Raw genomic sequence first — 27,383 nt, 5'->3', positions numbered from 1 at the left:
TCGATAACATCGAGACATCGAGAAAATGATTGTTTCAACGGGCCGGTTGAAAAGAACTATTATTCAATTGAAGTATACGAATTAATCGATCACTTACTAGCAGAGCTCTAGTTTATTCGCATTGCTCTGTTAAACAATCTACGTAATTCTTCACGGAAGAAAGTCTACGACCTTGAGAGAGATCGAAATCGATCTTGAAATAGAAATTTTACCGACATCCTGTAACGATCTCTTAAAATCCAAACAAAGTTTGGTCATCTGTATAACAATGGCTAAGATCGATGAAGTCAAAACCGCGAAATCCAGTAAACAGCTATCAATAAATGAACTATATCGATAAAAGTGAAAACGTATAAATAATTTGTTCAATTTTTATTAACCATGTTTAACGCATGCACGAATATAGGTCGTACTTGTTGATAATGCGTACATTCAGGGACACAATTTCTGTTTGGTCTCGATGGCGATCTTACACGAAAAATAGCCTATTAAAATAAAAAATACCAAGTTTCGTGTTTTCTCAAGCATTTCAAAGGCTGACATTGAAAACTACTTATACCTGCAGAAGTCGGTCGACACAGAAAATTAATGAACAAGTGTGCCAAGCGCCTTTATTAGGCTGTATGCTCAAGAATGATTCGCACTGAGAGTTTCCGAAAAATCAGGCCAACGGTCGGTTGGTTATCAGGTGCAAACAATCGAAGGATTTAATTATCCATAAGGCACAGTCTTGACCCGATATTCACCACTCATTGTCACAGATTGCACGGAGCTAAATTTCCAAATCTCGTGAGGTATGCGTGATGTAATTACTGGAGTGTAAGATCGGCGAAGGATCGAAAGAAAGAATTGAGGAGATTGATTGAAACCGAAGACAATTAGAAAAAATTAAAGATAGTTTCGGACGTATTCAAGGTGAATGCAATTATCCACGAAATTTGCATTCCGTTACTTTTCGTTCCGTTATTCACCGCCTAATTGAAGCAGAAAATTTCCTATCACATACCTTGCAGCAACGTCAACTTGCGTCCCTTACATATACAATTTTACTCACCCACACGCGTACACCGAGCTTCCTGCTTAATGCAAAAAGAGACGAAAAAATATTGCAGAAGACCGTTGAATTCATACCTGGCTCAGCCCACGGGCCCGTTGCATTCTATTATGGGGCCCCGTCAGGGGACTGAGACACGTCGGTATTTCCTACTCATACCACCATTGTCTCCGTCTCTCTTTCTCTCTCTCTCTCTTTCCCTCGGCTCTTTGTTCGCACTCTATTAAATACCTTGTTCCACGAAACCATTATTCAACCTTTTCGTATTTTCCTGTCGTCCGCAATACACTAATACGCCAATGGGCAAACCAAAATGGGTCAGGGTAAGACATGGGCAGACCCTGAGAAACTGCGCGGTGTATACTAAATTCCGGCGCGTTTAAACCAGATCGGAAAAAAACCAAATCTTCCTTACAATCACTTCGTACCGCTTCGTCGACGCACGATTCATCGACGAAGAGAAAACTGCGATCGCAATGAAGAAATTCGCGTCAAAATTTGATCACGTGTACTCGTTAATAATGAAATTGAAGTTGGTTACGTTAAAGTAACGAACCGTTGAAAAGAAATCTATTTTGCAACTCCGGAGTGACTTCGATGAAGTTGAATTTGAAAAAGAGAAGGATTTTTTCATTTTTAACGGTTTTACTGAATTTCAGATAACCCTAAAGTTGCGAAGTAACGAATTTTACTGAGAATTCATAATTACAAACTCAAATAACACAGGATCGACTCATATTTTCTTACCGGCAGAACGGCAAATCAATTAATTGAAGACTTATGAAGAGAATTTGAAGCTAATAGTTGACTAGATGTCAAGCATATGTTCCCGAATACTTAATAGTACTTTCAGTAAATGAATTGGTTTGTAAAGTTGTGAAAAGTATCGTGAAAAATACTATTTTTACGGCTTGTTTTTATTTTAGCGTTATTTTTGAGAACGTTTGTCAACATATGGTTGGAATAGTTTCGATTCTTGGCTTATTGCCAGTCATTGCCACATTTCAGGCGATTAATTACCGTTTCGTCGACTTCCTGTCGAGTCCAAGTCAGATTTTGAATCTTTTGAATCAAGTGTACAACCTCGGATTAATACGTTACGATCTTCAACTTCGTCGCTAATAGGGAAGATTCACGCGGGTATTTCGAAATATTCACTTGTATATTTTTCTTAATCATACTTCGCAGGCGGTGTTGCGCGTCGAATAAGTTATACACCGGGTCTCCGGTGATTTGCGAAGTTTCTGCTCCGTCGATGGTCAGTATTTATCACAACGTTACTTCGAGTTGGATATATAAATATTCTTCAAGGGGGGGAAGGTGGAAAAATTTTTGAAATACAAGAATTAATTTCTTACGGCAGTTCAATGTCCATGAAAGTTCAATCTTCGCCGTATTATATTCCTGGAACATTGAAACTCTGGCTGATTTCGTTGTAATTCCTTAATTGTTTAATGTATTCTCTACGTATGCAACCATAAATACTCTGGGCAGCGAAAGTGCTATTCTACCTGGATATACTTGCATCCACCTGTAAAGTTGTTGAAATTCTATGGATTTCATTGATTCACTTACTTATATGTACCGTAAATATTTATAGGAAGCCGTACACGTTAGCTTTGAAAATTAGGAGGATGAAAATGTAGTCTTGCTATTATTATATTTTCGGAGAAACGCAACTTTCGCAATCACCGATAGAAAACCGATGAAATGAATAAAGGCTCATAAGATTTTCTCAGATATTTATTCTTCTTGTTAATTTATTCACCGTCAGCGATTAATAGATACAAAAAATAAATGATCTAATATATTGGATGATCCCTGTAGATCGGTAAACTGAATAACAATACCAAAAAGAAGATGGATATATATCGTGGATGCAAGAAATTTATAATTAATAATATCGCGTTATTTAGACGTGTTGATATCATTTCACTGATTGTACTATGCGAGTATATAATTTCGTAGTAGTTTTCATACATATCTGTAATCTATTATGTTCGTCTATTGTTGCACATTATAGTTTGCAATATATAATATCTTACATCTACCTATTGTACATAAGGAGGGTAGGATCTGATCTCTCAAAATATATTTGATGATGCTAGTTAATGGTATTTGACGAGCAAGAAGTTTTTTTTAAGAATTTGAAGCTTTCAAATAATAGTGATATCTTGAAGGAAAATCCTTTATTTCTATACGTATTGAAATTTTGAACCCAATGTAGTTTTATTAAGTTTATTGACGGTATGTAGAATGCTATAACGTATATTTTTGAGATATCCCCTCCTGGTACACAGCCGAAAAATTTAATTTGCGTATCGTTACAATAACGGTTTAAATATTGTTAGAATTACAAGAAAATTTGGCATAAGCAACTATTCAGTATGATTATAGCTGTCAGTATTACATTTTTTACTTATCTCAACGTTGAATCATTTTGTTCAGTTCACTGCATTTTTCTGTTAAATACGACCTTAACATCAATTTATCGTCGCGCAAACATAAAACTATTGCTAATGGTTAGTGTTCATAATAGTAACATATACTAGTCTTTCTTGTCGCAGATAAAAGACTCGTTTCCATTTTATACCGAGAACCATATTTTTCCGTTATGGTAAAAAAAAATGAAAATAGTTAAATAGACCGTATGGTAACCACAATTAGAAATTTCCCTCGTTGTATAAGCTGAAAAAAAAGAAAAACGTATGGAACGAAAGTGTAATGTGGATGTATTCTTGGTATTGCAGGTCTCGTATTCGAAGCGGCAGTGGCGTAGGGGAAATCCACCTGCAGGAAAATAACAACGGTTCGCGTGAGGTGAAGGAGGGGGTTGGGCCCGTAGAGGGGCCCGATGAAATGTGGGCCCCGAGTGCGCTCGGGCACCACCGGGAACTCCCCGTTGACGTTCCCGACACCCTCCTCCAGCAGGCCTACCCCAACGCAACAAAGGTAAAACTAAATACCGATTCACCCTGCGCTCGGAAAATCGCACATTCCCGTAGCGCTAGCGACCTTCGCGATTTGCAGGCGAACGTGACCGACTTAGAACCCCTTAACAGCGTCCTAACCCTTAACAAAAACCTGACCACCACATTAAACATTAACAATAACACGAACGACGCGGATAAAATCGAGAACGACTGCATGTCGATTGTAATCGGAAGTGATAAAAAGGAACAGCGGATCCAGGGACCGGATATAATCATCGATCAGACCGACGGCGGTCCCGTAATTCCGGGATTCCTGGTACCGGAAAACGTCGATATCCTGCCGCGGCACAAAAAGCCGAGCGTCGACGCCGAGGAGGACTATCCCTTTGCCAAGGAGGACTACCCGACCATGCTCAAAACTTGTAGCGACGACTCGGCGAGCCCTCGAAGCTCTTCGGGAAGGTCGGACAGCACCGCGCCCCTCGACGGAAGCCTGGATGGCGTCAACCTGGAGGCGAACCTGGTTATCGGTCACCGGTTGCACGGGGCGGAAAAGGACTCTACCTCGATTTACGACGCACGTCGCATAGACCTGGGATCCCCCTGCAGGACGATCATGCCAGAGATAAAAGTTGCACCACTTTTCAATCGCGGCAGGGTGTCGACCTCGTTCGATAATCCAGCCTACGGTTTGGTCGGCCTGCAGGACATTCAGGGGCTCTTGATCAGGTCCGACGAGGTCTCGGACCTCACGAGGCTTATCGACGACGCCCTGATCACGGGGAAGTGCATAGAGCAGCCGACTGTCAACGCCGGGAAGCTCAGGAAGAGTGGGAAAAACGCGGCGAAAAATTCCCTTCCGACTGTCGGATCCAGGGTCGTGGTGGAAACGGAAGGGCTCAGTCGCGCCGGGTCCACGGATGAACTCATCGAGGGCGAACCGACTGTCAACATGACCTCGAGGCCGAGGAACAAGAATAAGAAACACTCGTCGAGCGGCTACTCGACTCTGAAGAGCGATGCTTCCACGAACTTTGGGCCGTCCTCGTTTGTCGTCGAGAACGACAATAAAATGTACAGAGAAATGGCGGTCGATTGCCCGAAGGATTTCGTGCCGATGGCCAAGTCTCATCCGGTTTATCCACCCCCTGGAAAGACTTCGGGTACTCTGAAGGGAGGCGCTGTTATCGAGGAGCAGCATCGAGCGAGGAACGAGAAGCTTCAATCTGCTGTCGCTAAATCCAACATCACGGACTGTAGTAAAACGAATGAGCTTAATGGAAACGCGGACGCGGAGGCAAACAGTGTCCAATCGAAATCGAACCTAAACGATGATGTTAAAAATGTTGAATCGGTAAACAACAATCGAACCACGCTAGACTCGAGCCATAATCACACTACCGAGAGCGTAATCGTAGACATTGTTGATCAAAAAGACTCGAAGGTAAGGTCACGTGTCAAGATGCTTTTGGATAGCTTCTCACTAAAGCACCGTAATAAAACACATTGTAACTTATTCAGCACCGCTTATAACAATTCTCCAAACTGCTTTGTACCTAGTCCTGCTGCAAACGGCTTCATCCTTTCAAAACCTATGAACGCTGCTGCATCTTACGTGCAATCTTCAAACACACATTCTACGACACTAACAAACTTCGGGGATAATGAATCCTCGAGATATCCATCACAGACGATTTACGGCTCGAGCGATAATTTGTTGGCCAATTCTCATTTCCCATTAACAGAAAACTCCACAAACTTCTTTTACGATAATCCATGTCTAGCCATGTCTCATGATAATCTTGACGCTATCAACCCGGCTGACAGTTTGCCAAAAATTACATTCTCAACGTTCCGCGGTGAGGGCGGCGGCGGGGCTCGCAGAACGGTAAAAGAACATCTGTTCTCGTCGGAGCCTGACTTCGACGAATCTTTTACTCACGAGAAAAATCAAAACTCTCGTAATTCCATTCGGGAAATGACATGGAAAAAAGACACCCCACCGATAGTTTATTACTCACCGAAGTACGAGAGAGCACGTATCGCGATCTCGGGTGATGAAACGTTGGATACTGTTGAAAAGGTCGAACAGCCCTTAGACGAGTCACCGAATACCCAGAATTTGAAAAATTCCCGGCTATCTTTGGAGTACAAAAACTACCAAAAACACCTTGAGGTCTTCTCGGCCTCTCCGAGAGATAATCTTCAGATAAATGAATCTTTATCGAAAAGTGACTTGAACCTTTCCTGTCTCCTCGATAAATCAATTTCTAAGGTCCACACTTCGCTCTCGGACTCGAATTTGAATAAAGCATGCGGTATGCGGGATGACAAAGAAACTCCGACTGACTCGCGTAAATCATTTTCATCAGTAATTACCCATGAAAATACTCCGACAAAAATATCACCAGACACGTCGAGGAACTCGTTATACGACTCCGTACACCCTTACGAGGACCTGGACGATGTTTGCTCTCAGGTAAAAATGAACAAAACATTCACTCTCACCAACTCGCTCATGTTTACAAACTTTTTTTTTCCTTTCAACAATTTCTCACTCTCGGTGACTTGGAACAATAATTATTATGTCTAAAATTTTAACAACGCAAGACATGAGATAAGTAGACTTGCTTTCATCGACAAAAATACTTCAACGCTATTTTAGTTCTCGTTATTATTGTTATTTTTTGTTGTTATTATTATCATTATTGTTATTATTATTATGATTATTATTATATCAGAACATTACACCGATCACTCATGGACCATCATCATCATTCATCTGTCCTATCTACGAATCAGCCGTCTTTCCTTATTCCAAAGGGAATCTGAAACATAATCGTACAACAGCAAATTAATATGATGATTTTGGACGATTTCTTTAATTTCAATTTAAAATATTAATAATAATAATGTGGTAATTATAATACAAAAACTATAATTATAATGGAAAAAATGCGTGTTGGTGCAATATTTTCATGCGATTCTGCAAGGTTCATAAAAGTTATGGATGCCTCAGCATGTCGATGGATTTCTATAATGGGTTTGTGGTGAAACATACGGTATGTTAGGTATCCTTCCCGATCAGAGTGAACATTTTTTCGTAGAAGTAATATTGTAGTAGCGTCTATGTATAATATGATAATAGTATATTGTGTAACAAGGAGGCAAACTCGGTCTTTTTGGACCGAGTGTAAGTTTGCGATATGAGACATAGGTCAGCCGAAGACGAATATTGCGAATACGCGAGGCGAAAAGACCGTTGCCTCCTTGTTGCTCACCATTGTTTATATAACAAGAGAACATTACGCGTTTTTTCGCGAAGCACCAAATTGAGTTTAGGGTCAGATTTGCTTTTAACCTAGAAGTTCAAAGTGGTATTTTTTGTACTGCGCGCATGCGCATTCACAGACTCACTTTACCGTCATGGTAACTGGTACTTGGCGTACGGAAAATGCGAATGAAAAAACGCGTAAAACATGCTCGCGTTATATAAAACTATTTACTTTGTGCAACCGGCGATTCGCTGTGTAAAAATGTCGTTCGAGTAATCGGAAAGAGAAAACTAGCCTTCGAAAGATATTGCTAAAAAAAAAACGTAAGAAATCTATCTGTATTGAGTATGAAAAATAAATAACGAAAAACCGAAGGCATTTTTCTCACAGCATTTCGCATCTGTCATTTCGAGTAAGTGTATAGAAGTGCGTGGTATTACTGGTAGAGGAGAACATATGATGTATAAAACCCAAGAAAGCGATGGCATGTCTAACAGTTCAAGCCTCAATTTATTACTGTTGACGGTTGATATATCCACGCCCCGAAAACTTTGTCCGTTTTCTCTGCAGCCCATCTTGGTTGCAATTTCTTGCCGTGGCAATTGATGCAAGATGCAGTGCAAGGATCGGGATACGTAAGAGGAACGTAGGGTGGCGATTAATTGGACGATTTTGTTTTTCAAATGGATTTTTAGACCGGTCTGAACGGGGTAAAACCTGCGATACCACCAAGAGATCAGAAGAGAGCCCCGGCAAGACCTCCGAAGGACAACAGACTGTCGCAGAACAATAACGTCGAACAAACGGAACCAACCCAACAGCAGCTTCACTCCATACAGAAATACAAGGTGAGAGTCAAAAAATGAACAAAATCAGTGTTCCCCAGTTCATGACTTAAATTAAGCGATAGAACTTCTTCTTCAACTTCGCTTTTTTCAATTCACGTACATTGTGACCGTGTTCAACCTGTAAATGATTTTCTGCGTGTTACGTATTGAAACTCCGCTAAACCTTCATTCTCCCATACGATTATACAAGCTTAAATTATTGGTGAAAAACATTTTTCTGCTTCCAACTTCGCAACGCCATCGCACCTCTGTGTATGTGTTGGATTAGTCGCCACTGTACCTCAGCTCCTCAGCGATCTCACAATACGCCTTTGCGATGGCTAATTTAATTGCACAGGGTACACATATTAGGACTAGCTTTCAGGATATGTGTAAATAAATTTTCCTTCGTTATACTCGCGGAGATTACTTCTTTACGCTTTTACACTGTAGCAGCAGCTACGTGCTTGCAGACTATGAATCTGGACGTTGGTAATTCTTTAATATTCACCTTGATTCTGACACCAACAGAGAAAAAAACGTGGGTACAACAGAAACGAAGAAAATGGAAAAAGAGGTACGGGGGCGAGAGTGGGGGGGGGGGGGGGGAAGTTAGAGGTGAGGGAGGAGATTGCGTCTGGCACTTGTACGTTTGTAAGATACAATTCTGTGGGGAGTATAACGCAGGCATCATGAGGAATGCCAGAACCAGAACCCCTGTGGTCTCGATGGGAGCGGGGCACAAATTCTCTGCCAGAACTTAATGCCCGGATAGAGCTAGTACGTCTTTTATCTAAAGGTACTACCTAAAGGGGCCGTATTTTTCCACTAGGTATATATGGGGTACTCGGGGTTGTGTTTGTGGAGTGTTTTTTTCTCTACGGAATTTAAAGGACCCAAAGCGGGGGCCAAGATTAGGCATGGTGCCGTCATAAGAGTGGTACAGGAACCGCGGGAAACTGTTCAAAGGAGTTCATATCCAGCGTAAGGCTCTGAGCACCTAGTCCGCAGTATATAAACCTTCGGTATCTGCTATTGAAAGCAGAGTAAGATTCCTCTTGAGAAGACGTAATCGTAGTACAGGTTCTACGATTACGGTATGATACCCCGATTGTGAGATTTAAGTGTGATATAATGACGGCCAGGCAGACCGCTTCTTCATTATATCGTTTATTATACATACCTATATATATGCATAATGCGCGATCTATTATCTAACAAGCCGAGGGATGAAATTGTCGCGTATCGTTGAAGAAAATTTCAATAGTAATATCAGTAATCATCCCAATCACCGGTCCTTGGACGATTAACTTTCGATTCCACTGCCAACGACCAACGTGTACACTATGCTTCTTTTCTTATTTTCATCTTCTCAGTTTCATTGCGGCATAAAATTGTGTTGCTGGCAATTTTTTAGCCACGAAGATGGGGTACAATAGCGTACAATTATTTTTGCCGATGTTTTAAACAATAAATCGAAGACCGCAAATTTTTTAATCTTTATAAAATACAGAGACAACGACTATGTTCATATCGTATTACGTATTATTGGCACAATCAATGACGCAATGTTGTTTTATAATGTCTTTTCAACTTCGTTACAGTTGTAGAGCAGATGTGTTTCGGTTTATTGTTTCTTGTTTGTTTTCATTTTTATTTGAAGCGAGGAACGTGACACTGACACGCGTACATTGCAATATAACAGTGTGTAGAATTATTTTCGAATAGATTACGGAAATTTCACCAATTTCTTTGTTTGTAAAAAACGCAGGGATATGTATAATTGAACATCCATTGAATCATTTTGGGCATAATTTATTAGCGCGATGAATTCAATATCATCATTAATTGTTACCCAGGAACAACTCCGCAAACGGAAAGACGAAGAAGAAAAACAGGAATACTTGAATCGGTCTCTACGTGGATCTCGGAAACTCCACGCCCTAGAAAGTCATTCGACAAGTCTTTCTGGACAAGAAAATCAAGCCTATGCTCAAGACGAATTTGTCAGTAGGTCGAATTCGATTCCCAGTAAACCGATCAACTCTATAACTTCGTCGGAAATTAAAGAGTCTCCGAAGCCGCTTAGTAAGTATTTTTACTATCTTTGATTATCATTTATTTTAAAGCATTCTGGACACAAATTAACTGAATGGCAAATACCGATAAGAACTCGTATTAAATCGGAACTGGTTATCATATTATATGTTGGACAAGTTTTTCAAAAATCTTCAACTGGATAAAGAAGAACATAATTGAATTATGTTTACTGTTTTTTATTGTGCAGCTTATGGAGAGGTCGTGGCAACATTGGAAAGGCTACAATTGCAGCTCAGAAATGTAGCTGGAACTTTAGGAGTACCGTCGCCTGGTGTAGAAGCAAAACTAGAAGCAGTTAGGACACTTTTGATTCAAAGGCGTTTCGCAACTGCCCTAGCGACACACCATGCGCTGCGAAATTGTTTGAGGGAGAATGGTAAAACTGTGAAACCCTTGCACCATACCGAAGATGCCGCCAATCTGGCTCGAGACGTAAGTTAGTTTAAGATAACTATCCTACACTTATACATTGAGACTTTATGCAACATTTACTAGTTATAAGTTCCCCGTAATTGCGGATAGGTATTCATACAGGCAAGTTTCAAGGTTGCTGCAAACGGTAAACAACTCATTTTTTTATGTAAGCCGTAGAAAATGGTATATGAATACTAAAAGTTTTAAATGTCAGTTGTCTCGCGTTATCACTCACAAACCCGTATTCCTTTACCTGACTACTGAAATCTGAACTAAATTTCTATGCGTTTCATTTTTGCATTTTATTAGTGCGTCGAGGTGCTGGAACAATGGCAAACCTCATCGAAGGGTGGCGGAAATAGCGGAGACTCTATAGGACCCATTGTAGAAGAGCTGACAAGTTTACTAACAAGTTATGAAATCGAGGGCCTCCTTCTTGCCCATGATTCCATTAGTTCCTACGTTGACGGTCTTCAGCGTCGACAGAGTCCGTCCTCATCCTCGCCAAGCGGACCGCCCAGCCCCACTTCTAGCACACATGGATCTAGAGTAGCTGAAAATATCAAAATCATTAGAATCGAAAAGACTAACGAGCCTTTGGGTGCTACTGTTAGAAACGAAGGAGATGCCGTAATTATAGGTATTATATTATAGCCATATTATTGTTTATATACACTTGATAGGCCGCATGGCAAAAAAGCAAACTAAAATTTCTTGACGAGTGAAAAAGATTCGCATTTTCGCCAATGCATACCGAATATATTGAAAAAAAATTAGGTTCATTGTATTTGATGAACCCGATCAAACCAAGGAAAGAAAAATTGAATATAAGTCTACTCAACCCCGAAAAAAAATTCTTAGAAATTAATCTCTGTCAAAACAGTCTAAGTGGTCAGAAAATCATTCACAGCTTCCGGCTAATGTTTTAGACTGAATGTTAAAAAGCGATAAGATTGGTGAAAAAAGTCAATAATGAATGGTGGTTTCAATTTTAGTTGGAACAAGTGTAATTTAATCGAAGTTGTGGAAAATACATATTTATTTCAAATAGAATTTCTTCCAATTTTTAAAAGTTTTTCACAACTATTTTAAGCTTATGGTGAGAAAGTTATGTGACTCGTTATTTCACAGAACTTTTATCCACAAGAAAACGATTTTATATAAAAATCGGGCTCAGGCATTTGTGTCATGCTGCCCGTCACTTGCACATTACTACTATTGATACGGAATATATTGTTGCTAAAAAAATAATAATTCAATTTATAAAGGACATCAAAGACGATTTTGAAAGATAAGAAAACAAGATAATCTCGTGATTTTAAAACATAGCATCACTAATATTCCATGATTAAATTCACCATGCCTACATGCAATTTATATTTCCACTTGGTCGAAAATTTTATCAAGTAATAGCAAAGAATGAAAATGTGAAAATAGCGGTGATTATATCTGGCCTTCCATGCTAAAATCAAATCAAGAATTAGAGATTATTATTTGTAAATTTCTTAGTAGTAATAGAGTTTAGCTATTTACACTGAAGATTTTTACGAATGTCTTCGTCATTATTTTTAACAGCCTATCTTAAAGCAACATGTTCTCTATTAGGTCGAGTTGTACGTGGAGGAGCAGCCGACAAATCGGGCTTGTTGCACGAAGGTGATGAAGTGTTGGAAGTAAATGGAGTCGAAATGCGAGGCAAGAGCGTGAATGAAGTCTGCGATATTCTTGCTGGAATGCAGGGTAGCTTAACGTTCCTCGTTCTACCAGCACCAGTTGACCACAGGAATAACGGTAATACCAACATCCGCGAGGACACGACCCTGGTATGTATTTCACGAACTAAATAAATGCTTGTAAAGAAAGGCAACTAAATGCAATCCTCTTGATATTACAGATACAACATGTGCGAGCACACTTTGATTATGATCCGGAAGAAGACCCTTACATTCCTTGTCGAGAACTAGGCGTAAGCTTTCAGAAAGGGGATGTACTGCATGTAATTTCTCAAGAAGATCCAAGCTGGTGGCAAGCTTACCGCGAAGGGGAAGAAGATCAGACGTTGGCCGGTCTTGTCCCTAGCAAGAGCTTCCAACACCAGTAAGCATGATAGCCAAGTGTCATTTAGTTTTTGTTACATACACTAGCTTGTTTGGAGAATTCAAAATGTTATTGCCGTTTCTATCTGTTTCACAGACGTGAATCCATGAAACAAACGATAGCTGGAGAAAAATCAACGGGACGTGGTTCGAAAAAATCAAGTACGTTACTTTGCGCAAGAAAGAATCCGAAAAAAAAGAAGAGAAGCAAGTCTGGCTCAAATTTCAATGACGACGGGTACCCTCTCTATGCTACAACAGCTATCGACGGTTGGTTAACTTTGTTCAAACTAAAATTTTGATATAAGATTGAATTTATTTAGCATCTCAATCGACGTGAATCTTTCTTGAAACGAGGCTTCCAAAGGCACACGGTCACCGCCTGCACCAACACGTGTACAATTTTTACCTGAGAGCATTTGTCCGCTACGCTTGGCTCAGATCAAATTTGTGGATACATTAGCACAGACGATAACGTATGACACGAAAGGGCTCGTTTCAAGAAGGTTTCACAGTAGAAGAAAATACTAACAATAAGCATTATTCAATCCAGTTTGATAAATCAAAGATATGGAAATATAAAGTCGATAAGATATTGTAATCAATCAACTTACACTGCATAGACTACCAGGGAATCCATGGTTTAATATAAGTGTAAATCATATTTTTAGATTATGACAGCGAGGAAGTTCTTACGTATGAAGAAGTAGCCCTTTATTATCCCCGAGCAAATCATAAAAGGCCAATAGTATTAATCGGTCCACCTAATATTGGAAGACACGAACTTCGCCAACGATTAATGCAAGATAGCGAGCGCTTTGCTGCAGCAATCCCACGTGAGTTGTTGCAAAGATGATTAACATTCTAAGAAATTGATTTAAAACATATTTAAGGGTCGAACATTGACCTAATGCACAGGAAACAATTATCAAATATAGGACACAGGTCCAAAAAGAAATGATTAAAATCAGTGATCTTTCTTTCAGTACGTTACCTAAAACTTTTGTAAACAATTTCAATATATGTAAAAAGGAAACTTTGCCAGATGTTAAACTGTATTTTAACTTTCTCACAGATACAAGCCGCCCAAGGAAAGACTCCGAAGTAGACGGACAGGATTATCATTTCATATCAAGATCACAATTTGAGTCAGATATATTGTGCAGAAAGTTTGTGGAGCACGGAGAATATGAAAAAGCTTATTATGGAACTTCGGTGGAGGCTATACGCTCTGTTGTGAACTCTGGTAAAATTTGTGTATTGAATCTGCATCCGCAGAGTTTAAAAATTCTACGCAGTTCAGATCTGAAGCCATATGTAGTTTTCGTTGCGCCACCAAGCCTTGAGAAATTGAGGCAAAAACGGATCAAGAATAATGAAAACTTCAAGGAAGATGAATTAAAAGATATAATTGAAAAGGCTAGAGACATGGAAGACAAGTATGGCCATTTATTTGACATGATTATTATTAATAATGATACTGATCGGGCATATAATCAGTTGCTTACTGAAATCAATTCTTTGGAAAGAGAACCACAGTGGGTTCCCGCATCTTGGCTTCAATAAGAACAAGGTATAGAGCAAAAACAAAAAAAATGAACGAATGAATTGTGGTACACGATAGCTTCCCTTTCGTAGCTTCTGAAACGAATATTTACTGAAACAAAAAAGTATCCATTCCAAGAATTCGATAATTCGTCATCAAATTTTGAAATCAAATTTACCTGGGCTTGATTGGAACAGGCTCAATGTGGTCAATGACTTACACATTTTTCGCTATTTTTATAAGTAGACTCATTTATGAGATATTTTTTAAAGAGAATTATTTATAATCTTCAATTTTTATACAGGCAAAGATTTTTTAATCTCGTAACGGAAAATATACAATTATCAGAAGTATCTGAAATTTCATTCAATTCAAGGCCGCACACCACAATACTGGATGTAATAAGCAACACAAGTAAAATACAACACCTTTGCCTACGTTGTTATGCAGTTTTGAGTAATTTGAAATGCTCTTGAATTTGATGATGAATGGTGAAATGTGAGTGCACCGAATTGTGGAGCAATAAAGTGGCAATTGGCAGAAGAAATGATTTAGGTGGATTATTTGAAGTAAAAAACGTTATTGAAATAGGCAAAAATTACAACAATTGTAATTGATAATATTCTGATCAGAAGCTGCATGTAGGAAAAACCTTTAGAATCTCGAGACAAAAAATATCACAACTAAATAAATCTATCACATCTAGTAAATTGCAATTGAAAAAAAATTGATAGAAAAATATTTTTAAAACATTATGCGAAAAAAATAAAAACGACACAGTTATTGATATTTCATCGTTTATTAGACTGTCTTGTATCTGTATAGAGAGTTTATTCAAAAACATGTAGACTTGTTACGTAATAGACATAGATGATGGATAAAAAATTCCAAGCTTGTGTCAAGTTCCAAAATTGTGCCAACGGTTGAATATGCAGTGAAGCCAGTCGGAAACACAAATGTGCCAAACTGAATTGGATAATTCACGGCGTTTTTGAAAAATATGCGCTCAAAGGCACAGTAGGATTCGTCGTTACTTATAATTATGTAAATACTTGTGCAATTGACAATTGTATAGAGAAGATATACTATTGCATGCAACCCTGCTGATCAACACAATCTTTGCTGTACAGTTGCACATCGTCTTATTTTTTTCCAACAGTTAAAGCATTAACATGATTTTGTCATATAAATTAAATCACTTTACTATCATTCATAATGTACTTTTCTTCATTATCAATCCTATGAGCGACTTGAAATTTGATGTGTTATTTCATGACAGACTTGTTTATAAATGCAAGGTATTGAGAGTCAAAGTCTTCTTCATTGGCAGGGTTGTATTACAAGATTATTAAGATTCTATCAGGAGTCAAGAGATAGATTTGTTCACTAGGAGATCAAAGAATGTAACAATGAACCCACACCTCGACACAATGATGTGGTCTTGGTGAATTTATTGCAAGATATAATAAAGCGATGATAGTTTAGTGATTAATTTTCATTGTTTTATATTTTATACAATTTGTATTTTATTATTTCAATACTTTCGTGATTGTGATAGAAATGGAGTGACATCTTGATTACTGACAGAAACTTCGTAATTACTGGTTGGATTATTATCAATACTATTAAAGTGTGTATATTGATATTGGTTTCAAATGTAAAATAAACGTATAAGCGTTCCAGCGTAAAGATATAAATAAGAAAATAAATAATATAATTAGCAATAATGTTGATAAGTATAAAATGAATTCAAGCATTCGAGATGCGTGCGAACATTCTAAAAAGAAACTCTTCCGAACGTTAACTATATATTATTAATATATTACTTTAAATTATATTAACATAAAATATAATAATTCCAATGAGTCTTCCAATTGAAATATCATAAATCAAGAGTAGGTTTAAGGATTTACATATACAGACGTATATGTTTAGATTCACAGACTGCGCTAGAAATATGATATTTCATTCAATCATTGGAAAAACCAAATTTGCCCAATGGCAGCTACTACAGAAGCTCTGTATCGATGGAGAATATTGAAGAGCATTTTTTGAAACTTAATTTTCATAATTACTGACCGTAACTAAATCTACTTCAAGTACAGTGCATTAAGTTGCAAAGAATCTTGTATAAATTGTAACATTTTAAAGTATATTATGTATAGAGGAAACGGATAATGGAAAAAAATCGCCATAAAGAGTTATTACGCTCATCATCCATGCGACGTCACGAGTGATTCTGTTACATGTTCTGTTGAATAAAGGTTATTATAACATTTCAAAAGTCAAAATATTGTTCATTTTTTCTCAATCGAGTGAAGAATCAAAAACTTGACCGACTTTGGAAGTATCTGGTCAAAAAATTGTAACACATTATAGTCAGTCAGGAATGATGGTCAGAGATGTTACCGAACGTTTTTCTTCATTTCTTTAAGAGTGTATGTGTTCGATTTCGACATACACTTATATATATATCCAAGTATCGAAGTCCATGTATCTGAAACGCAACAAAGGGCTTAACATTCGATACACAATCTTGAACAACGAAACTGCAACGCATTTTCATTTGAGGTGGAAATAGAACACTGACATGTATTTTACGAATTTGCTATTGCGATTTCGCAGAATCGTGCAGTTTCTTTACTTCTGTGTCCAAGGAAAAAGTATTGGAGGATTTTTGTTCAGAATTGCATCTACAATGAGGCTGCTAATTTTTTTTGTGTGTTTGAGATACGTGGATTTCGATATTTGGAGTTATATACGTCAATATTAAGATCGACTAGGACACCTCCTTAAATGGATAATGGTATCCGTTCGTAGCCCATGATTATTATTGATTACCAAATGTTGACTGAAGACTGCTAAAGATAACCAGCCATAGGTATTATTAATGAAAGTGTAGCTAACCACCCATTCACTGAAAGTTTGTATACGGGGGATTCCACATCACATCGGATGGAAAAATTTGATTTTTTGCCTTACTACTTTTGATATTTTCGCCCTTTCACTCACTTGAAGTTGGTATTGAGAGCATCAAATCTGAATTTTTTCAGATTTTTCTGACCAAGCATTTTATTACCACAGCTAGTTGAAACATCAGCTCATGAAGATTTCTCATTTTTTCAAGTTAACATAGCTTAAAATTCAGATGACATGTGGAAAAAGTTCCTATACAAAAGTTTAGCATCATTGTATGAAATTTCTAAAACAATTTTGTACGATTTCTCGTGCCTCCTTACAATACAGTTTTGATGAAAAATCTTCGAAAATCTTGTGTAACAAAGTAGCGCCCTAATCGAATTAGTTGAAATTTTTACCTAGTATGTCTTGTTCAATACCAAAATTGCCTAGAAGTTGCGTAGTTGGCGGAAAACTAGTTCAAAGTTACAAGTAATAGTTTACATGGAACTGTGAAATTTCTCCTCCACACGTACTATACTGTGGCGGTATGAATGGTGAGTTATACAATCGGCAGTACGATGCGCAACACATTGATGAATTCTTACCTTGAATGAATATACTTGAAAAATATTATCCGGCAGTACGGAACTCACATATCATGTCGGGAATCGTAATGAATAATGAAGACGGACCGAAGTATACTCCTTAAGAAAAAGTAGTCGACTGAGGTTGTAAACACACGCGTGACAATTGAATATCGCGCTCGAGTGTGCAGCAGTCCTATGCGCAGGCGTTGACTGAAGAATATAAAGACAGTTGCCCTAATGGGCTTTGGTGTGACAACCGAAATTCGTGGTGCGCTTGCGCCCCCTGAGATGTTCCATCGGTAGAGTTGAGAACTTATTGCAGAACATCACAGAGTTAGCGATTTCGCCATGATGCTGGCTGCATTCGCCTTCCGAGTAACACAGTCTTCGCAATAGTAAGCCCAAGCCAGTATTTAGCCTGTGTGTACTTATCGAGTTGAAGCGTTACCGACTTGTTGGCGATACAAGAATTTATTAATGACAATAAATTTCTTCCAAAATTCGTAGCAAAACAGTGATTTAATTGAAGCATAGGTACCCGAGGGAAGAATTAATACATAGATTATGAATAATAACAGATCAGATTTAATAATGATGCAGAGACCAAAAAGTATACACGTACACGCGGTCCATGTACGATATTGATATGTATGATACATTAAGGATTAATACGTGATCCATACTATAAACTTTATAATTTTCCAGGAGACAAACTAGATTATATACAATAATACGGCTGTAATGTGAAAAAAGAAGGATTAGTCATTTCGAAATGGGATTCTATTCGACGCGCGCTCGATGTGTACCATAACATTAGTATTCATAATTATTCAAACAACTTTTCATTTGCTCTCTCGATCTTGAATTTTCTTAGGCACAGAATCAAAACGCTGTTCTAGCTAGTCGCAATTGAAGTATTTACGTTGGGTAGAGAAGCAGAATCTTTTTTCGAAAAGTGTTCGGATGGAAAAATATTCAGAGTAACTGTAATGCATCACGGATGCGCTAATTTTGAACGAGATGAAATGGATGCTCCGTATATGAGACAGTATTTAACGCAGCGTAGTGATTTAAAGACCTATAAAGAAGATAGGGAGAGAAAGAACGAAGCTTCTTGACACTTCGAGTGTATTTTAACACGCATTGGAAGGATACGAGCAAAATTTTTCATCATCCAACTGTCGCAGAACGGCAGCGTTATCAGCTGACCCGTTAACCGAAGGATATATCTTCAGTCAACGGCTGACCATCGAAGGGCCTGGCCGCTTGAGTCTGGAATCGGCAGGAGAGATAAAGTGCGTATTTCTTGTATGAAATGTGAAAACTAAAATCATTATACATCATATCATATCATCATACAACATACATCGTACATCATACATCATCATACATAGTATTAAAGTTCGAAACCTAAGTTTGGATGTTCGGATGTTCAGAATGTGAAGTCGACCAAATTTTTTTTCTCTTGACGTTATCGATATATATGGATGAAAATCAGCTAGCCGAATTCCTCAGTCTGGAAACAACCGCGCAGTAGAGCGGACGGATGAGAGTCGCGCTCCGCAAATTTCGAGTATCGGGTTCTCAACCTCCCGGATCCCGCGCTTCGGGTCAGCTACGCGGTGAAACTCGACTTTCAGGATAAGCGCTCCGTGGTTCCTGGTTCATGTTCACAATAAATTATTCCAATTCGTTTTTCGCGCAAGCCTAAATTCAGTAGCTATCAGTGCGCTAATAAAATTTCTTTAACTTTATAATCTTCTCATAATCTTTTTGGTAAAATATGTCGATAAAAAAATTATATCAAGCCTTACACATTATTTTTGATTTGTTCTCATCCTGAAAATATTTATTAGTATTCGAGGTATAACTCGAGGTGGTTGGCGGTGGTCGTTGGAGGTGGTTAGGGGTGGTTGCGGGTAATCGAGGTGATTCAGGAGGGGAACGAGGATTTGTGCTCAGTGAGTTTAACGTTTTTATAACATTCGATGGCAATTGTAATTACATTTCATCTGATCTTTTTCAAACTTGTCATCATTACAATAAATTATTTCAATTCATTCTTCGCGCAAGCACAAATTCAGTAGCTATAAATGCTCTAGTGAAATTTATTCTATTATTAATTAATTAATTAATTATATTAATTCTTACACAATATTTTTGATGTGTTCTTATACTGAAAATTTGCATTATTATGGCAGGTATACCCGAAGTGGTTATCAGTGGTTGTTGGAGGTGGTTGGCGGTGGTTGGTGGGGGTCGGAGATGGACAAGGGGGAAGACGAGGAAGACGAAGAGAAGAAGGTGGATGAGAACTTGTGCACGGTGAGTAAAACAGTTTTATAATATTGAATGACAATTGTAATTATATTTCATCTACTCTTTTTCGAACTTGTCATGTATACAATCAATTATTTCAATTCGTTTTTCGCGCAAGCACAAATTCAGTACAAGCGCTAGTGAAATTTAGTCTACTGTTAATTAAATAATTATTTATAATAATCTTCACACAATATTTCTGATGTGTTCTTATACTGAAAATATTTATTACTATTGCAGGTATACCCGTGGTGGTTATCGGTGGTTGTTGGAGGTGATTGGCGGTGGTTGAAGGTGTTCGGAGTTGGACGAGGAGGAGGACGAGGAAGACAAGGAGATGAAGGGGGACGAGGATTTGTGCTCGGTGAGTTTAATATTCTCATAATATTTAATGGCAACTGTAATTATGTTGTATTTAAAATTTTTCAAACTTGTAATGTTTACAATGAATTATTTCAATTCGTTTTTTGCGCAAGCACAAATTCAGTAGCTATGAATAAGCTTATACAATTTAATATTATTAATTAATTAATTGATCAATTGCTAAATAATATTAATCCTTACACAATATTTGCGATGTGTTCTTGTACTGAAAATATTTATTACTATTCAAGGTATAACCCGAGGTGGTTATCGGTGGTTGTTCGAGGTGGTTGAAGGTGGTCGCAGGTTGACGAGGAGGAGGACGAGGAAAACGAGGAAAACAAGGTGGACGAGGAGGACGAGGATTTGTGCTCGGTGAGTAAAACACTTTCGTAATATTTGATGGCATGTGTAATTATATTTTATCTAAGATATTTCAAACTTGTCATGTTTACATTAAATTATTTGAATTCATTTTTCGCGCAAGCACAAATTCGGTAGATATGAATGCGCTAATAAAATTTATTATGTTATTAATTAATTATTTAATTATATTAATCCTTACACAATATTTTTAATGTGTTCCTATACTGAGAATATTTATTACTATTCCAGGTATAACCCGAGCTGGTTGGAGGTGGTCGAGCTGGACGAGGTGGAGGACGAGGATTCGTGCTCGGTGAGTTTAACATTTTTACAATATTTGACGAAGTAGAATCAGCATCAGGAGTAGGATCAGGGGAAGATGTAGAAATAGAAGTAGAAGTAGGAGTAGTGGTAGGAATAGGACTCGGAGTAGGAATATGAGTAGAAGTAGGAATATGAGTAGAAGTAGGAATAGTAGGAGTTAGAGTGGGATTAGGAGTAGGAGTAGTCGGAGTAGTAGGAGTAGGAGCAGAATTAGGTAGGGCGGGGCGGGTCGTGAAAGGGGCGGGGAGGGGCGGGAAGGGGATATTGTCATATCAAGTTATCAGTAATAAGCAATTGCAGGTAAAATATTAGCTTACTTTTGTAAGTATTTATGAATATAGCCTCTATGAATATTCATTGTTGGTGTATAAGGTCTGGCAACGTACCTACTTTCTGTAAAAGATGCTGAAGATTTTCAACATAATTATGTTTCAGTTCTGTGCCCCACCTAGTGCTCCACTAGTAAATATCCTCCGACGTGACGTCACTGTGCTACGTATAAAGAAGAAAAGATTTATTAAGATGCAGCTTGCTCCTCTCTTCTTGCCATTGTGCTTTCAGCCATTGTTGTGCTGTGTGTTTAAAATTAAGGACAGTATATGTAAAATATAGAATAACAGGTACAGCTACGAATATAGCACTGCAATAAATCTTATAGAAATGAGCTCTCATTGAGATTTCTCTGTATTTATAACTCGACGCGAGAAGGCAAAAATCAATGTAATGCCATCTGTAAGGTAATTGGACTCGTATTTGCACTACGAGAACTCGTTGGGCATTTTGCGGTGAAGTTTGAAAAATTGTTGTACAAGAAATTAAATAACTATAAAAATGGATAAAAAATATTATCTCTAATTGTGAATGTGGCTAATACAGCTTTAACCCAACTTTAAATGTTAATGATCTATTGTGACAAGATCGGAATTAGATAAGCTCTCTAAATACTCTTTTCTAGTCTATTAATTTATATTATGTATATGTAAATGTATATTTCTTCAGTTTATACAATCACTGCACTAGGATTAACCTTGCCACGTTTTATGGTGCGCTTGTATAATTTGCATATTATTAACCTTACGTATTAATCTATTTGCGACAAGTTGTGAGTGTTTCTAATTTCTTGGTAATTATTTATGTACATGTATGTGTATATATGTATATGTATACATATACATGTGTATATATATATATACATATACATATATACATATACATGTGTATATACATATATACACATTTTTAAAACTAGATTTTTACAATAAACACAGAGTTGTTAGTATATTCACATACGGATTTCTGTGTATAGGTATACTTGAACTAAAATATCCTTGTCCCTAATACGGAGTTGTTCGTAATTCGCATTTGTCCTTGTAACCCAATGTCCTACATACGATGGCAAAAATCTAGATCCAACTTAACTGAGTCTCAAAGCCCTGTTGACATAAGAGCAGCTATTCGATAGAAATTATAGTTTATAGTTTACACAGCCCATTGCATGATATTTCATTATAAATACATATGTTTCAATGTATTTAGGAATAATTTATCAAATATACAGAGGTCATGTGCAAATAATAAAAGAATTCGACCGCAGTTTGATGTATTCATTAAAGCTTCAACAATAAATTTTCAGCTTTGTTACTTCTTTTATTTTGTTATGGATAATCAAAAACATTTCCGACTGTTCGTGCTGTGGAAGCATGGTGATTAAACCAAATGTAGCAAAAGATTAGAAACAGTGTATGAAGAGTACGGGTATTTTTCTAATAATGCAAACACGTGCCGCTAGCTTAGTTTTGACATATCTAGAATACCACGCCTTGCGAATTAGCTTTCCAGACAGAGATGAATGATGAATTTTAAGGACTGCATTATCGTTGTTGAATACTCTATGCCTCATGGGAAACGAAAATCTGTAACGATAAAATTGATACACCGGATCATCGTCGACTTTAACTTTTGAAATGTCCTACCATTTCCGAACACCTCCAACCATCCTATTTACCTATGTTACTAGATTAGCTATGATATGAAAAGAGAAGAATTATTCATTTCGATATGGGATTCTATTCGATACGCGCTCAATGTATTCCATAACATTAGTATTCATAATTATTCCAACAACTTTTCATCTGCTCTCTCGATCTTGAATTTTCGTAGGCATATAATCGAAACGCTGTTCTAGCTAGTCGAGAGTGAAGTATCTACGTTGGGTAGAGAAGCAGAATTGTTTTTCGAAAAGTATTCGGATGGAAAAAAAATCAGAGTAACTGTAATACATCACGGATGCACTAATTTTGAACGAGATGAAATGGATTCTCCGTATATGAGACAGTATTTAAAGCAGCGTAGTGATTTAAAGACCTAAAAAGGTGATAGGGAGAGAAAGAACGAAGCTTCTTAACACTTCGAGTGTATTTTAACACACATTCAAAAGATACGAGCAAAATTTTTCATCATCCAACTGTCGCAGAACGGCAGCGTTATCAGCTGACCCGTTAACTGAAGGATACATCTTCAGTCAACGGCTGACCATCGAAGGGCCTGGCCGCTTGAGTCTGGAATCGGCAGGAGAGATAAAGTGCGTATTTCTTGTATGAAATGTGGAAACTAAAATCATTATACATCATATCATATCATCATACATCATACATCGTACATCATACATCATACATCATACATCATACATCATACATCATCATACCTAGGATTACAGTTCGAAACCAAAGTTTGAATTTTCGGATGTTCGGAAAGTGACGTCACCAATCTAAAATCGGCCAGCCGAGTTCCTCAGTCTGGTAACAACCGCGCAGTAGAGCGGACCGTTGAGAGTCGCGCTCCGCAAATTTCGAGTACCGGGTTCTCAACCTCCCGGATCCCGCGCTTCGGGTCCGCTACGTATTTCGAGTACCGGGTTCTCAACCTCCCGGATCCCGCGCTTCGGGTCCGCTACGCGGTGAAACTCGACTTCCAGGATAAGCGCTCCGTGGTTCCTGGTTCATGTTTACAATAAATTATTTCAATTCGTTTTTCGCGCAACCCCAAATTCGGTAGCTGTCAGTCCGCTAATAAAATTTCTCAACTTCCAGGATAAGCGCTCCGTGGTTCCTGGTTCATGTTTACAATAAATTATTTCAATTCGTTTTTCGCGCAACCCCAAATTCGGTAGCTGTCAGTCCGCTAATAAAATTTCTCGACTTCCAGGATAAGCGCTCCGTGGTTCCTGGTTCATGTTTACAATAAATGATTTCAATTCGTGTTTCGCGCAACCCCAAATTCGGTAGCTGTCAGTCCGCTCATGAAATTTCTCGACTTCCAGGATAAGCGCTCCGTGGTTCCTGGTTCATGTTTACAATAAATGATTTCAATTCGTGTTTCGCGCAACCCCAAATTCGGTAGCTGTCAGTCCGCTAATAAAATTTCTCGACTTCCAGGATAAGCGCTCCGTGGTTCCTGGTTCATGTTTACAATAAATGATTTCAATTCGTGTTTCGCGCAACCCCAAATTCGGTAGCTGTCAGTCCGCTAATAAAATTTCTCGACTTCCAGGATAAGCGCTCCGTGGTTCCTGGTTCATGTTTACAATAAATTATTTCAATTCGTTTTTCGCGCAACCCCAAATTCGGTAGCTGTCAGTCCGCTAATAAAATTTCTATAACTTTATAATCTTCTCATAATCTTTTTGGTAAAATATATCGATAAAAAAATTATATTAAACCTTACGCGGTATTTTTGATTTGTTCTCATGCTGAAAATATTTATTAGCATTCGAGGTATAACTCGAGGTGGTTGGCGGTTTTCGTTGGAGGTAGTTAGGGGTGGTTGCGGGTAATCTCGGTGATTCAGGAGGAGGGGGACGAGGATTTGTGCTCGGTGAGTGAAACACTTTTATAATATTTCATGACAATTGTAATTATATTTTATCTGAAATATTTCAAACTTCTCATGTTTACATTGAATTATTTCAATTCATTTTTCGCGCAAGCACAAATTCAGTAGCTATGAATAAGCTTATACAATTTATTATATTATTAATTAATTAATTAATATTCCTATAATATTTAATGGCAATTGTAATTATATTTCATCTGAAATATTACAAACTTGTCACGTTTACAATAAATTATTTCCATTCATTTTTCGTGCAAGCACATATTTAGTAGCTATGAATAATCTTATACAATTTATTATATTATTAATGAATTATTTAATCAATTACTCAATTATATTAATCCTTACACAATATTTTAGATGTGTTCTTATACTGAAAATATTTATTACTATTCAAGGTATAATCTGAGGTGGTTGAAGGTGGTCGGAGGTGGACGAGGAGGAGGACGAGGAGGACGAGGATTTGTGCTGGGTGAGTAAAACACTTTTATAATATTTGATGGCAATTGTAATTATATTTCATCTGAAATATTACAAACTTGTCACGTTTACAATAAATTATTTCAATTCATTTTTCGAGCAAGCACATATTCAGTAGCTATGAATAATCTTGTACAATTTATTATATTATTAATTAATTGATTAATTACATTTATCCTTACACAATATTTTTGATGTGTTCCTATACTAAAAATATTCATTACTATTCCAGGTATTACCCGAAGTGGTCGGAGGTGGACGAGGAGGAGGACGAGCTGGACGAGGAGGAGGACCAGGTGGACGAGGAAGAGGACGAGGTGGACGAGGAGGAGGCGGGGTGAGTCGTGGGAGAGGACCTCTCCTCTCCTCAGAGGAGGGGAGGGGGAGGGGCAGGGAAGGGGGAGAGGTGGGCGGGGAGGGGGAAGGGACGGGAAGGGAAGGGAAGGGAAGGGGTGGGAAGGGGTGGGGAGGGACGGGGAGGGGGCGGGAGGGCGGGAGGGCGGGAGGGCGGGAGGGCGGGAGGGTGGGAGGGCGGGCGGGTGGGAGGGTGGGAGGGAGGGAGGGAGGGAGGGTGGGCGGGCGGGCGGGCACGAGAGTGGGGGTGTACTGCTCTATTAACTCTAACGGGCTCACATCGACATCCGTCCTCCACTCTCTCCCTCCCTCCCGCCCTCCCTCCCTCCCTCCCACCCGCCCACCGCCCCTCCCTCCCTCCCTCCCTCCCTCACTCCCACCCGCCCGCCCGCCCCCCCTCCCTGCCGCCCCTACCCTCTCCCCTCCCCACCCCTTCCCTTCCCTCTCCCCGCCCACCTCTCCCCCTTCCCCCTCCCCGCCCACCTCTCCCCCTTCCCTGCCCCTCCCCCTCCCCTCCTCTGAGGAGAGGAGAGGTCCTCTCCCACGACCCACCCCGCCTCCTCCTCGTCCACCTGGTCCTCCTCCTCGTCCAGCTCGTCCTCCTCCTCGTCCACCTCCGACCACTTCGGGTAATACCTGGAATAGTAATGAATATTTTTAGTATAGGAACACATCAAAAATATTGTGTGAGGATAAATGTAATTAATCAATTAATTATTAATATAAAAAATTGTACAAGATTATTCATAGCTACTGAATATGTGCTTGCTCGAAAAATGAATTGAAATAATTTATTGTAAACGTGACAAGTTTGTAATATTTCAGATGAAATATAATTACAATTGCCATCAAATATTATAAAAGTGTTTTACTCACCCAGCACAAATCCTCGTCCTCCTCGTCCTCCTCCTCGTCCACCTCCGACCACCTTCAACCACCTCAGATTATACCTTGAATAGTAATAAATATTTTCAGTATAAGAACACATCTAAAATATTGTGTAAGGATTAATATAATTGAGTAATTGATTAAATAATTCATTAATAATATAATAAATTGTATAAGATTATTCATAGCTACTAAATATGTGCTTGCACGAAAAATGAATGGAAATAATTTATTGTAAACGTGACAAGTTTGTAATATTTCAGATGAAATATAATTACAATTGCCATTAAATATTATAGGAATATTAATTAATTAATTAATAATATAATAAATTGTATAAGCTTATTCATAGCTACTGAATTTGTGCTTGCGCGAAAAATGAATTGAAATAATTCAATGTAAACATGAGAAGTTTGAAATATTTCAGATAAAATATAATTACAATTGTCATGAAATATTATAAAAGTGTTTCACTCACCGAGCACAAATCCTCGTCCCCCTCCTCCTGAATCACCGAGATTACCCGCAACCACCCCTAACTACCTCCAACGAAAACCGCCAACCACCTCGAGTTATACCTCGAATGCTAATAAATATTTTCAGCATGAGAACAAATCAAAAATACCGCGTAAGGTTTAATATAATTTTTTTATCGATATATTTTA

The 27,383-nt window shown here is 38.3% G+C and overlaps 1 protein-coding gene across 3 annotated transcripts in view; it reads left to right on the top strand.

Annotated features, from left to right (window-relative positions):
• LOC107219230 (protein PALS1) overlaps nucleotides 1-16,536 on the top strand; it is a 70,058-nt gene extending 53,522 nt beyond the window's left edge. Inside the window, exons 8-17 of one of the 3 annotated variants that reach the window (XM_046743938.1) lie at nucleotides 3,805-4,006; nucleotides 7,958-8,110; nucleotides 9,949-10,177; nucleotides 10,377-10,621; nucleotides 10,913-11,243; nucleotides 12,209-12,426; nucleotides 12,498-12,700; nucleotides 12,797-12,969; nucleotides 13,371-13,535; nucleotides 13,775-16,536. In XM_046743938.1, the coding sequence (XP_046599894.1) occupies nucleotides 3,805-4,006; nucleotides 7,958-8,110; nucleotides 9,949-10,177; nucleotides 10,377-10,621; nucleotides 10,913-11,243; nucleotides 12,209-12,426; nucleotides 12,498-12,700; nucleotides 12,797-12,969; nucleotides 13,371-13,535; nucleotides 13,775-14,265 (2,410 nt within the window). In that variant the 3' untranslated portion in view covers nucleotides 14,266-16,536. The other 2 variants (XM_015657388.2, XM_046743939.1) reach the window with 2 other exon arrangements.
• Nucleotides 16,537-27,383: the final 10,847 nt, after the last annotated feature.

Source organism: Neodiprion lecontei, chromosome 6 (assembly GCF_021901455.1).
Source record: "Neodiprion lecontei isolate iyNeoLeco1 chromosome 6, iyNeoLeco1.1, whole genome shotgun sequence".
Classification (NCBI taxonomy): domain Eukaryota; kingdom Metazoa; phylum Arthropoda; class Insecta; order Hymenoptera; family Diprionidae; genus Neodiprion; species Neodiprion lecontei.
This window is presented reverse-complemented; position numbering and strand designations above follow the sequence as displayed.